At 41.2% G+C, this 13,988-nt stretch overlaps 1 protein-coding gene across 1 annotated transcript in view; it reads right to left on the minus strand.

Annotated features, from left to right (window-relative positions):
- The window catches only part of NEB (nebulin), a 215,371-nt gene extending 204,048 nt beyond the window's left edge, over window positions 1-11,323 (minus strand). Inside the window, exons 1-7 of the mRNA XM_046019740.1 lie at window positions 11,288-11,323; window positions 7,753-7,794; window positions 6,000-6,206; window positions 3,887-3,994; window positions 3,309-3,413; window positions 2,519-2,623; window positions 1,770-1,874 (exon numbers count right to left, since the gene is read on the minus strand). Of these exons, the coding sequence (XP_045875696.1) occupies window positions 1,770-1,874; window positions 2,519-2,623; window positions 3,309-3,413; window positions 3,887-3,994; window positions 6,000-6,206; window positions 7,753-7,794; window positions 11,288-11,323 (708 nt within the window). The remainder of the gene's footprint in view (window positions 1-1,769; window positions 1,875-2,518; window positions 2,624-3,308; window positions 3,414-3,886; window positions 3,995-5,999; window positions 6,207-7,752; window positions 7,795-11,287) is intronic.
- Window positions 11,324-13,988: the final 2,665 nt, after the last annotated feature.

A 13,988-nucleotide genomic window follows, 5' to 3' on the forward strand; every position in this document is an offset into this window, starting at 1 on the left:
CCTTTCCTGTTCGCCCCTTCCCTTGGGATTGCCACTTCCGCATGGCCTTCTCTAATTACTTGCATGTGCCCTGTCTTTCAGCAAGTATTAGACTATAGAATTTGCTTTCTAAAATTTTTGAAAATTTTTTCTTATTGTTTAATATATAACAATTTCTTCTTATCTGATTATAAAGTCTCAAGGGAAAGGATGAAAATTTCTTGTCATACCTTTCTATCCCACCAGCTGTGTATGCATAATGAACTTTCAACAAGTAACTACTGATCCCTTGATAAAGGTTACACAATAATATTATATGTTCATGACATACAGAACCAAAAAACTAACTGAAAAGAGAACCAATAGGTCCCTATACATTAAAACCAGTACCGTACTAGATAGACTTAAATTTTTGTTATGGCTTCTTTAGTTCTTACTGACTCTATGGAAAAACAGGAGTACACCTAGGCTATATTTTAATCAATTGTATGAAAATGGGGATAGAAATATGTCTCCTAAATTTGCAAATGATATAGAGTGAGAGGCGATGAAAGATTAAGACCTCAAAAGTTGAAAACACCATCAAATGATTATGCATAATTCCAGTACAGGGCAAGGTAAGATCCTAAGATCCTTTAGAAATAAATCCTAGTAATTTTCAAGACACCAAATGACTTGTTAAGTCCACAGTGAATGTTAGAGGTTTGAGGGGTCTAGTTGACAACTGAAGGAAAAACAACTTGTTTTATAAAACAGTGTTCTCCTGAAGACAAGAACAGTAGTCTGGATTTTCAATACAGACTCTAGAAATCCAGGGTCAAGACATAAAACTCCTCAAAAGAAGGGCAAGTGTTAGAATCAAGTGGAGCTCTCTACTACTGCTGGTGCTTTCAACATAGGGACTCAACTAGGCCTGCTAAGTCCCTCTAAAAAAGTGGTTTTCAATGGTGCCTCGGTGGCTCAATTGGTTAAGCATCTGCCTTCAGCTCAGGTTGTGATCCCACAGTCCTGGGATCGAGCCCCACATCGGGCTCCCTGCTCTGCAGGAAGCCTGCCTTTCTCTTTCCCACTCCCCCTTGTTTCCCCTCTCTCGCTATGTCTGTCAAATAAATAAAATCTTAAAAAAAAAAATGTTTTCAAGGTCGAAGACACTAAAATTCTGGCCAGTGGGGACTGCTGACATTTTATGAACTCTGAAATATCCTCCATGTCTCTGAAACATCCTCTATGTATAGCCAATGGCAAGAGATTTTTGTGAGAGAACTACACAAACACGTTTGGACAAGTGTGTCAATCCATGTAGAAAAGGGGGGACACACCACAATTCAGACGTTATAATTAGGATAGCAAATCAAAAGCCTTCAATAACATTTTTCACTTAATATATTTGGGAAAGTGTCTATGAGCCCAAAGGATTTTTTAAAATGCCACTCTATTGTCACAGAAAAAAACTTCAACTCCAGCCAAGGAAACAGAGGGCACATACAACAGTGGAAAGAACTCTGGTCTTGGGATCACATGACTAAGTTTCTAATCTGGGCTTTACCACTAATGACCTATGTGGTCTCAGACTCAGGTTCTTCACCTAACAAAAAAACAAAGACTGTTTAATTAAGTCTAATAAAATTATAATATGATGTCTATTTAAGACATCATAATGATTCTAGACAGATTTAACTGCTATGACATTTAGCCTTTTTGAAAAGTTGCAATGAACATCTGGCCAGAAGACATAACTTGAGGTGTCCCGATACCGCACTCCCCAACAATGTTGACTGCACTTGACTTACGTCACTGAGGGCTTTCTGGGCTTGGGCCACCCTTCTCAGCTCTGGGCTATCGTTGTATGGGTAAAACAAGCTTTTGTCAGCTTCCCAGTCCTCAGTGTACAGTTTCTAAATCAGAAAAGGGAGAAAAATTATGAGAAAGTGAGCTCCCACTTACACGAAATATGCAATTTTGAATTTATCCATCAGTAGCAAGAAGAACTTAGGCAAGGTAAGAGCTAAGGTAAATGGAATCTGCAGATAACCTCCCCCTCTCCACTTAGTCCAAGTCATATTTATTAATAGCTTGTCCTCTTCTTTTGACAAATCTTATTTTCAGAAGGGTGGATGTGTCTGATTTTGTTTCATCTCCTCTCTGGGACTGTACCTGCTTCCTACAACAAGGACTAATGCAAGTGTAAGGAGCCAGGAGGTACTTTGCATGGTCTCTATCACGAAATAAACATTTAATAAGACAGATAGCCAGAAATACCCCAAGAGTAACCCAGGGTTTGAGAGTCAGCTCCCAGGTGCATCTTTGTTCTCCCCTACTTGTTCTTCCCATGTTGCTTAGCTTCCCCCCAAGACCCTCTCCTTCACTCTACTCAAGAGCTTTCCTCTCAGTTCCTCCCCGCCCACCTCCATCCCTACAACCCACGGGGCTTAAGGATACTCACAAAAAGTGAGCATCCGGATCATCAAGAGGACAGAGGGTATTGCTCTGATTTATGTGGGGGGAAGGAGAGAAGCAGCGACAGAGCAGAAGCCCTTACCTTACTGAACATGGCTGTGTTCTTAACTGCCTGGACAAGTTCAGGGGCATCAGGGGGAAGCAGGTACTTATCCTTGGTGTCTTCCCAGTTCTGTTTGTATAAAACCTAGACAGAAAGAGCAGAGGACGGGTGGTGGTTCGTGTCTCCCCCAAGGGCATGAGCATGTAGAGAACAGAGAGCTGTGAAGTCTTTCACATTCCAAGTGTCCTCACACCAAGACTGCCCCTGTGTCCACGTGTTACTAGCATTGATTAGGACAACATTGACCATGTCAACATCCCATTAATACTTTTCCTACGCTGGTAAGCTTTTACTTGGAAAAATCTGATTTTTCTAAACTAAATCATGATTAGGATTCTCCTATAGATTCCTTTCGAAGGCTGCAAATTTCTTGGCCATTGGCTGAATTGGGATAGTGGACATGTTCCTTTTGACTTACATGGTATTTTTTACAATGTTTTAAATTAGTTGCTTACATTTGAAATTTGAGGATTTCTTGTAAAAATTAAGCTCCCTGACTGGTTTAAAAATAAGTAAGAGATTCTGGCAAGACTGGGCCTGCCTTTCCAGGCCACCAAAGGTCCTCCAGCCCATTTCAGTCATCCGGTGGCCTCGCTGATGCACGTGCAGCCTGGGTCTCCCTCTCCCCACCCCACCATGAGCTCACAATGCTCTGGATTCAAGGGAGACTGGCAAGCAGGATCAGGCCTGTCCAGCTCTCTCCTCTATGGCCAGGAAGAGGTCACCTACGTGCTCTTCAGCATCCCAGCCATCCACTCCATGACCTCACCTTACTGACTTGCTGCGACACTTTCTTTGCATGTTCAATGTCCTTTGCTTTTTCGTCTACATGACAGATAGTTTTAGCAACATCGCCATCCATTCGATACTTAACCTGCAGAAATAATGCACAGAGTTCACAACAGGCGTGCCCACATAGTATAGTAAAGGAAATCTATAACCCAAGAACATTAACCTGACGACTCACTGTCTGTTCCGCAAAGCAAAGTTCCTACATTTTAGGAAGAAAACTGCAATCTCCAAAGGTCTGTAGAGCTCCTACATTCCCTGCATATTTGCTCTCCTGGCAGAGTTTCAGCCTCCCTGCACTCCTCCACAGAGAACCACAGTGAATTTGAATTTCCCATCTCCTATCATCTCTTGCTCACTTGCTAAGCCAAGCTTTTAGACAGCTCTTGGGGTTCATGTTTAGAGCCGCACAATCTTGAGCCAACACTTCCTCTAGATTTCTGGACTGGCTCATAGTAACTCGACTCTTCCTTTTCTCTACACCCATTAAAGCCCTCAATTCCCAGCGATGGGCATGTTTTTGACATGTCTCTTCTTTATTTCAGGAATGGAGCCCACCTCACTGAGTTGATCTTGTACTTTCTTGATCCGGCGAAGTTCTGGGGTATCTGTTGTGATGGCATATGGCTGTCCTTTTGCTTTCTCATAGTTCTCCTTGTATTTATTCTGAAAAGAATATCAGATATTAGCCTAAAACCTGACAAGACAGCAGCAGAAATTTCAGGCAATACATTCACCCCCTTCTGATAAAAAAAAAAAAAAAATCCTGCAAGTTCTAACAATTAACAGTTATAACAGCTTTCTTTTTGTCCCTTGTCCGATTCTCAGCAAAAACTAAAATAGATTTGTTAATTGTTCTTCCTAAACATGGTTGGATACTTGAGACAGTAGAAATTCTATTACAGACTATTGTCTTGAAAATGCCCTAAAATGATTCTTTCAATGTTTTCATTGTCTGAATGCACACATAAAAAGCCCGAACCTCAATAATTTTAGAAAATAAATATAGAAATTATCTGAAAAGATTTGATTGCTAATACAATGCAAAAATATTCAATTCAGAAGTTGTAGCTAAATCTTAATGGTTTCGATAGCTGAGACACCAGCTGAATTAATGGAAAGTCTGAATTACAGAGTATTTTGAAAAGGAATGCAATTTCATTATTTCTGCTAAATATACAATGAGCTCTTGCCTTAATAACAATGTGCATAATTTATCATTATTAATGCTTCAATGGTACTCCTGAATGTAGTCAACAATCTAAATTATACTCTTGATTTTATCACTAACCACTTTAAAAATACTATAAACCTTTGCCAACATTTTCTTCAGACTTATCGTCAGAATTTATGAGATTTTATGGCACTAAATGGACAAAAAAAATTTTCTGTTATTACTGAATACTGCAATGATAAAGGAGGCAAGAAAATCTTGTTTTTAGAGCTCAAAGCCTTAGGAAACTAGGTTTTAGACCATTAAGAATCTGAACTGGAAATTGACCAAATAGTCCCCAGGAGTTAACACTAAACCAAACATGGCCATTTACTGACCAATCACAATGGGATGCTTTTGACTTAAGCCCTTAGTCCTATATAATCCAATGTTCCCATGAGCTGCTTTTCATTTTTTCCAAGCTCCCAGACGATGTGCAATCAGGCCACCTAGGGAGACATCAGCTTGCATGGACAATCCACAAATGAGATCCATTCAAATGGGTCTCAATCTGCTGCCAATTGGTATAAATTGTTACAGTCTAACTGTACATGGAAATTTAAGGACCAGGGACCTTCAGCAGCAGTGATTCTCAACCTGAGCTTCACACTTTCAAATCCAGGCAGCTTTTAAAAATCTTCCTGCACAGGTCCCAACCTCAGACTGATTAAACCAGAACAGCCTGGGTATCAGTAGCTTTAAAACTCCTGGAGGATTCTGATGTGCAGCTGCAGTTAAAAACCACGGTGCTGGAGCTCTTGGGTGGCTCAGTCGGTTAAGCATCTGCCTTCGGCTCAGGTCATGATCCCAAGGTCCTGGGATCAAGCCCAGTGGAAAGCCTGCTTCTTCCTCTCTCCACCTCCTGCCTGTGCTTTCTCTCTCCCTCTCAAATAAATAAAATCTTAAAAAACAAACAGACAAAACAAACAAACAAACAAAACACTGTTGTAGGATATAGTCAAACATTCCGATCCTCATTTCGGATGAGCTCTTAGTCTGATCCTGGTTTTCTAAACTACACTTCTTCATCGTACAGCTCTTGAAGACCTTTTTACATATTGTTAAGTAGTCTGGTTAGGTGCATTCTGCTCAGACACAGTTTAAATAGATGTTATTTAGCTTCTGTGAATGGATTTCAACTGAATCTCTATTTATGACTTCATGATTCTATACTGGCTAACAAATTGTGATTAAATACCAATAAATGCTTTGTGACTGGCCTCCTGCTTATTTTATGGGAATAATTGCAGTAAGGATGCTTTCTCTGATGGTGCAATGGTGCCAGTGAATTACATGAAAGGAAAATTCAAGAGTCACAAGAGCTTATGTTTCTGCAGGGAAGTCTTTGTCTCACACAAGGCTGAGAAACAAAATTCAGCCGGCGCCAAAAACAGCCGGTTGAGATTCAGTACTTTCTCAATAATAAAACCAGATTAGCAGAAGTTGTTTGAAACTTACTGGGCTAAAGAGTTCCTGCATTTTCTGACTGTGTACAATGTAGGGGGTCATGAACTTCGAAGAATCCATTTTCTTCCGGATAACCTTCTTCCTCTCCACTGGCTTGGCGGGAACCGGCTGTGCCAACGCGGGTTTGGAAGGTTCTGATTGCTCATAGTCAGATGTGGTTGTCCGTGTTGTCGTAGTTTCATAGATTTCTGTTATTGTCTGAAAATGGGACACGCAGTTCAACATTGTTATGGAAGTAAAAACTGTGATTGCATGATCTTGGTATACAGGCATTATTCTGATCACAAGTCAGACTTCCACCCCTCCTGTAACTTCTACATGTCTAAAACAGACCAAAGCAGGACATCATATACACTCTGTCCAGTGAAGGGACATCATATTATGTAAATCTGAATACTGATTGTTCAGGAGGGTGTGTAGTCAAAAGCTTATACCTTCCTAACTTGCTACACAGTGCCTTGAAATTCCATTTGTAGAAAGGAACCCAAACACTTTCAGGTTGGATAAAAAATCAGAAATACAATATTCTTAAACATTTAAAATCTTCTTAAATCATTTGGGTAGAGTAAAAGCAAACTTGGGATCAGAGAACAAAAGATTAAGATGATCAAAGAAAGCGCGACTTCCTGACTTCATGTTCACTTTTAAATGAGTCTAAGAAAAAGCGGGTTGCTTGTCCCATAATGAACCTGAGTGCCGTGTACACTAATAAGTGCTCACTTCGGTGGACAAGGGTAATGATGACAACATAGGGGGTAATTTTCCTTAACAACAGTCCTATGCATGCCGTAGGTGGGAGATTATGGTTTCTTACAACAGGCTGTATAGTAGAAGAAACTAAGGCCCAAAGTTTAGGTCTAGTCCAAGGCTAAAAATACTGTATGTAAGAAAAGAAGGTAAGCAGCCAAGTTGTAGCATGATTTCCTTCACAGGAAATATCCTCTGTACCGATGGAAGAGTTCAAGCATTGGTTTGTAAAGAGCAACCGAAGCAACAGGGCCTTGGACATCGAGGACAACTTCCCCTAGTGTCAGATCATTGCTAATAGAGTGTTTTCTGCCCATTGTTACTGATGTACGCTTGATGGTGAGAAACTAACCCATTGACAGCATCTAAAATGTTAGGTTTCGTGCGGTCACAAGCTCTTCGAGCAGGCTCCAAGGATAGCCATCACTGTCATGCTCAAGAAAAACAGCTCCATTCAGAAAATGAAGCACGAGTGAGACGTTTCACCCTAAAAAAATACTATCTTGGGATACACATGGGAAAGGCTTATGTGCTACAATCTAAGTAACATTTCATTGCTTTATCAGGGACAAAGGCTTGGAGGTGCCATCCCTGTTGGCACTGAGGGTGGCCCACGAGTTACAACTCTAAACAATAAAATTGCGGGTCCCCGTGCAACTCACGTGTCCAAGGCCATGCAATTGCTACAGTCACAGAGTGCTGATAGCCAATGATAAATAGCCACTTATTTTGATGAGTACCTCCTACCCCCAAAAGACACATGAACAATGGGGAAACCATCCCCAGCCACTTTGGATATGCTGAAGAGCAAAAACAGTGACATAACCTGTCAAACAGGTAGCATTCATTCTTGTACCATCAGCGGCCGGGCATGTGTAAGTGACTGATTCTCTCTCAGACTCTCCCCTCGCCAGCTCTATAGCCCCGCGAGTGAGGAGAGAAGGCTCTGACTGCTTTCATTAGCATGCGGCACATGAGGACACGGGCTAGGTCTTACCTCTCCCGGCACCTCTTCATAGACTGTCTCCTCTGTGTAATACTACAAATAGAGCACAAAGGAATCATGAGAACAAAGCAGAAGTCACCTCTCCTCTGCCTCAGCTGAACCACAGGGCTCTTTCACTACAGCCCCGTTGGTGTGCACTAAGTGTGGGAAGGAAGTACATGACGGAAGCCATCTTAGCTTGGTGAATCTTCAGGAAAGCTAACGTGAATGCCATCAGATGAGGCAAGGAGATGCAGGGTGAGGAGAACAGGGTCTGAGGCAGGTTCTCTGCCAGGGGCAGTTATTTTACTTATGACAAGCAAAGCCTTTTCTTCTGGTACCCAGGGCATAATTTGCAGAGAAAGTAGGAGAACAATATCCTGAGTATGTGGGTTGCGCAGAAGGGAACATGATATAACCCACTGTTTGTTACTAACAATAAAACAAAATAGAACCCCTTGACTGGATTGTGTCATGGAAAGACTAGATTCAAAAGCATATACACATCTCAGTGACCCCTCTGTCCCCCTGATTACTAAGAACGAGAGTCCCTTCCAGAGTGAGGGGTGCATCCGTATATGGCACGATGGTCCTGAAAGGATGCGAAGATGAAAATCTGCAAATGCCAAGGGGAGACGGAGAAATGCTAAGACCTCTCAGCACAAGATGTGGGAAAGTGAGGCTACAGTTGGCAGTTGAGGGCTCTGAGGTGCTTGCAGGCTGGATGTGAAATCAAACCTACTTTTGTTCTACTTCTGACATCACCAGCAATAAATAGAGGCTGACAGGAATTGGCTGACATTTTGTTTCAGATGCGTAAAGGGAGTGGAATCCTGCCCCCAGCCTCACCCGGCAAAGCTGGGCAAGCAGAACCAAAGACTCAGGCCAAGGCACACAAGGAAAGGGACAAAAATGAAACATTGGGCTCATTTTCTCGGTCCACAAAATGTGTATCGCTGTATGCTTCGTTTTTCTTTTCTGTGTCATCAAAATACATGCTCATGGAGAGGGGAAAACGCTGACTACAAAATTTCCCTCAGGTGGCCTCCTTTCTTCTGCCCTTGGTTCAGTGAACTCTTATCAAGTTATTTAACCATTGCCGAGAGGCCACTGGCTCTATTTCATCTGCAGGAAGATTAATATAAAATTTCCTAATGTCCCTTACTCTTGCACTTTCTTTGCTTCTGCACTAGTCCTTTAATTTAAAAATTTACTATCCAGGGGCGCCTGGCTGGCTCAGTCAGTTAAGTAGCTGCCTTTTGCTTGGGTCATGATCCTGGGGTTCTGGGATCGAGCCCTGCATCAGGCTCCCCGTGCTCTAGGGGGAGCCTGCTTCTTCCTCTGCCTGCCACTCCCCCTGCTTGTGTGCATGTGCTCCCTCTCTGTTAAATAAATAAATAAAATCTTAAAAAAACAAAATTTAATATCCATCTGTATGTCCTTAGGCATAGCAAGAGAATCCATAATCTCCCACAGGACAGAGACTTTCTCTTTTCTATGCCTTCATCACATGGCAAATACCATTTGGACACTTTAGGGAATACTGTTTGATCATGATCCACAGAGAACCATGCCTCTGGCCACACAAAACATCAGTGACTTGAGAAGGAAGTATTAAACTAAAGCAAATGATTCACGACTATTTTGGATTTTCTTAGCACCCAAGGAAAAGCAGCTCTTGGTAGCCATCCAGTTTTACCTTTCCTGGGCTCTCACCATGGGTAAACGTATCTTAGAAATAAGCTTATAAAAAAAGCAACACTACCCAAATGGCTGGCATTAACTCATATGCCAAATCCCACTTTTAGAGCTGTGTCACTAATTAGTGCAGCCTCGCTTCTTTTCCTTTCTATCCAAGTTTAAGTTTGAGTAGAGTGATAGTACAATTTTATTTATATGTCCAAGGCCCCTAGAAGACCTCTTTTTAAAGCCAGTTCCTGGTTTTGATCTCTTCCTTGACCATTTTCTCAAATTTGCCACCATTCCATTCTTCACGACATCTTTTTTGAGGTCAGAGGGACCTTGGATGAACATTCCCCGGTGGGAAGTCTATCAGTTTAGCAACTGCTAGTCAGACCCAGAAGCAGTAACAGGAATAAAATGGCGAGGATGAGATGCCTAAAAATAGCCCCCTCCATTTTTATGACATCTCGTCAAATCGATCAGGTCTAACGCTGAAGACAACTTCCAATGACCAAAGAACACAATTATTTTGAGAAAACCAAGGGATTTTTAACTTGGAGGCTAAAAAGAATTACTGGTATTACTACCACAGGAGGCAATTTAATTTTAAACTGTGTCATTGTTGAATAGTGATTATTCTAACTCATGGGGACATTTGTAAAACGCACGCCAGTAATACGGACCGTTGAGAATGTAGCCTTTGGTAAGTGCCTTTGGCACTTACGCCACAGATATTCATTATTATACTGTAGGAGATTCACTCTGTGTTTTCTTCCTAAATCCTTCAGTAATAAGATTAATTTTATTCATAGAACAACAAATTTTTCTCCATCTAAATGTGGACTGGTCACTAAAATAATCTCCCAAAGTTAAATTTTGGAACTGTCAGTTGGACTTTGGTTCTGGGTAGCTCTTAGTATCATCCTGATGAAAAAGCACAGGTTTTCAAAACTGCCTCCAAGTATCTTAGGCACATGGAGGTTTCCCTACACTTAGATCATCATTAATTGTAAATTAGGTACTTTCAGATTCAATTTCAATGTATTTCTATGGATTACAGCCCTCCAGGCTTGAGATTCTAGAATGTGAAGCTGAAGGCGAGTGCTGATGAAGAGAAACTCATATGACAAAAACAAAATTTTATAAAATAGATAATTAACAGCTTTGTAAAATGTATCAGATGTCCACAAATAACCCAGAGGAAATTTTTCAAGATGTCCACTTAGGTCTTTTTTTAAAATTTTCTTCAAAATTCAAACACAAAAGCTAGTCTTGTTCACTTAAGTAAACAGAACGGGAGTTGGTAGGAACGTGTGGCTCCAAATGTCACTTGTGAGCGTGATGAGTTCATACATACAGGTACCTGTGCACATTTACATATATGCAAAATCTCACATATAAAATCTCCTAAGTATATTATTCTGAACACTGAACCCATATCATTCTCTAGGTAATCAGCTGGTTGAAGCAAAGAGTAATTTTTCCCTACTGCTGTGTGGAAACTAAAAGAGTTCAATTTTCGGAATTGTCCCTTTGTCTCCTCTGTCCCTTTGATCAGGAGGGTTGGCAGGTGGGGAAGAAGGCAGTTTCAGAAGATCGATTAAAACCGCCTTCACCCCACACCATGTTTTTCTGAGAGTTTAAAGAAAAGCAAGAGTGGGAAACCGTGATATTTCTTTTCAATTTTAAATCCCACATACTTATAATGAAACCGAACATAAACTACTCCTTTCTCAAGCTTTAATAATGAGTCTTTGTGAAGTTATAAGAGATGATGTATTTCTCACATGATTCATTCACCTACACAGCTTTGATCGTCACCCCACGCAATACGTGGCAGTCAGAGTCCGCTTTTTCATCTTACCTCCACCACCTCCTCGTATTCCTCGTCATCTGCCATTTTCCCAGAGTAGTAGAGGCACCTACAAACTTTTCATATTCCAGACAAATGAAAATACATTAGCATCTATCCCTAGGACTGAAATCACAACACTATAAAAACAGAATGTAACACTTCTCCATCCCACACACCCATAGATCGCTGCAGGTTACGTGAGAGGAGATAGTTAGATCCCCGTCCAGAAACCTCAGCCTTCAAATTAGCTTCTCTTGATTCCTTCACTAGTAATACGTCAGGTATTGCTACTTCTAGCTACACAATCCGTTTAGTGAACGTTGTAAAAGGAAGCAGAACGAAGCAAGTGAGAGGCTTCGGATTCAAAGAAACAGGGCATTTACATTTCTAAATACTTGCAGAAAAACATTTTCAGGCAAAAGTATTAGTGAAAAGGAGGTCAGCTTGGCTTCCAGAAGTTAGAATTTTTCGCCAGCACGGAAATTCTAGGAGGGCTGTTTTAGGTCTCTCCACAGCTCTAGCGCACACTAGCAGTCTATCCTACGCTTGGAATTAGAACACAGAAAAACAAATCTGTCAGTGGCTTGAAAAGAGAAAAGCAGAAACCTCAAGGCAATGGGGTTATTTGTTTCCCGAACACCATTGGCTTATATGGATTATTTCTCTTCTGCTTCTGTAGCTCTTCCTCAAACCTGAAAAATAAGAAATGTTCAAAGCGTTGACTGACGTAAATCTAAGAATGTGGGTCTTTGGTTTAAGCTTCTAATTCAGGAGCTATCGAAAGGCTCTCCCAAGGCCTTCTCAGTTTGACGCCAGAGAGCAGGACTCTTCTTGATAAAAGTGGATGATGACTTGGAGCAGCTGTCCCTTCGCCCCAAAGATATTTGCCGTGTAAACCAATACCCCACCATGGCTGGTTTTGTTAAGCTAGGGAAACTGCCACTCCTTCGGAGGCAAATGAAGCCCAGTAGAACAGGATAAATATAGGAATGCAGAACACAGATCCTTTTACATACTAATATATTTAGAAAAAAAAAATCAAAGGCGAAAACTTTTTAAAATATTGTCTGTTAGACGAGAGAACCAACTCAGGCGAGCAGTAGGTTGGTTAGTACAGGCCTTGACTCTGATCACAACACAACCGCAGATTAAGTAGGGCCTGAGGAGGGCAATAGGGTTACAAACTACTCTGGTCCCATTTCCATCCCTAATTTCCCCAGTTCTGACCCCAAACTTTGGAAACTACTTCAAGGGAAGCTGCAGAACATCTCCAGCAAGAACATGACAGAAAAAGCCATAAGGCGGCCTTACCTTTACTCTATCAAATCAATTTCCTCAGCAGCAAAGCCTCTCCCAACTCTTCCCTCCCGAGAACCCCAGGCAAGAGCCGGTGTGGTGCCTGGGCTCCGAATGATCACGTGGACCCAGCAGCCAGTCAGAACCCGAGTCGCTCGAATTTCAGGAGCTAAATATACTGCGTGATCTTCTGAAAACCACCTGTTCATCCATTCCACTAAAGGATAAAGGGTAACAAATTGCTTGCTCAGATCTATTCAAATGTAATGGAACTTTACTTAATTTCCAGCATATAGGGTTCCGATTTAGGTTTAATCTCTCATTTCCCCGTTTAATACCACACTCGTGCAAAAGAAATTCGGATAAAATACGCATGTCTTTGAGGGGCTGTGACCCCTCTATAGCTGTTTTCATCAGGTCAGTTGTCTCCCTTTCATGGAGGTAAACACACTCCCCCTTGCACTGCTTACCAGGTGAGCCACAGGTAAGTTCCAGGCCTTCATTGTGAAATCAGTAGAGGAGTAAAATCCACGAAACCACGGGTTGGCAAAAACAATGGTTAGAATGGTGAAAAGATGAAATGACAGGTGAAAATATCTGATGTGACCCTAGCTAAGATAGCCCCAGGGTGTAATTAGAGAGAATAGGCCCCATCATTTTTCTGTTACTAAACCAGGGTGGGTGGATGCCCAGATCACATTCACTATCTTCTCCCTCCTTAGGTAAAGGCCCAGGGCTGGGAATACAGAGCCTCTTTCATATGTGACTGGGTTTCTGATTTTCCATTTAGTCAGGTGGCTTCTAGAGGCCAAGTGTGAATGCAAGCACAAAAAGATTCAATTTCCAAACAGCAATAGCAGATAAAATTAAAATCAGTAAATTACCAGGAGAAGATACTGCTCTATTAGGTAAGTCAGAGTGTACCACACTGAGTTTGTAAAAACTGCCTAGCAATTTTCTATCTCAAGACAATTTTCACTGATTTAACCTCTCACTACACCTCTGTACTAAGGCAAAAACCCTGTGGGTCACCCGAAACTTGACACGGATTTGACTTTAAACCTGTTGTAATAGTTCCTTTTTTAGCCAGATGTTAGGAAGTATTGTCACATTTCAAGCAGATGTACCTCTCCCCCTTTCGTGATTCATATGGTGGCCAATAAAATTGAACATCATTTTATCATCTTAACTTAATTAAACCTTGTTCATTTTCTATGTTCTCACAGGTTTAATGACCAAGAGATATGTGTACAATATGAGACCATCCCGTTGGCAGATGTGAACTAGAATTGACTTACTATTCATTATGTTTTAAACGATGGTGTTAAGTTGAAAAATAATTCAGGTGCATTTTAAAACACACAGTATAAAATCGTATAAAGTAAAAAAAAAAAAAAAAAAGCAAGCATAGGCA

The sequence above is a fragment of the Meles meles genome, chromosome 9, assembly GCF_922984935.1.
Source record: "Meles meles chromosome 9, mMelMel3.1 paternal haplotype, whole genome shotgun sequence".
In the NCBI taxonomy this organism is placed as follows: domain Eukaryota; kingdom Metazoa; phylum Chordata; class Mammalia; order Carnivora; family Mustelidae; genus Meles; species Meles meles.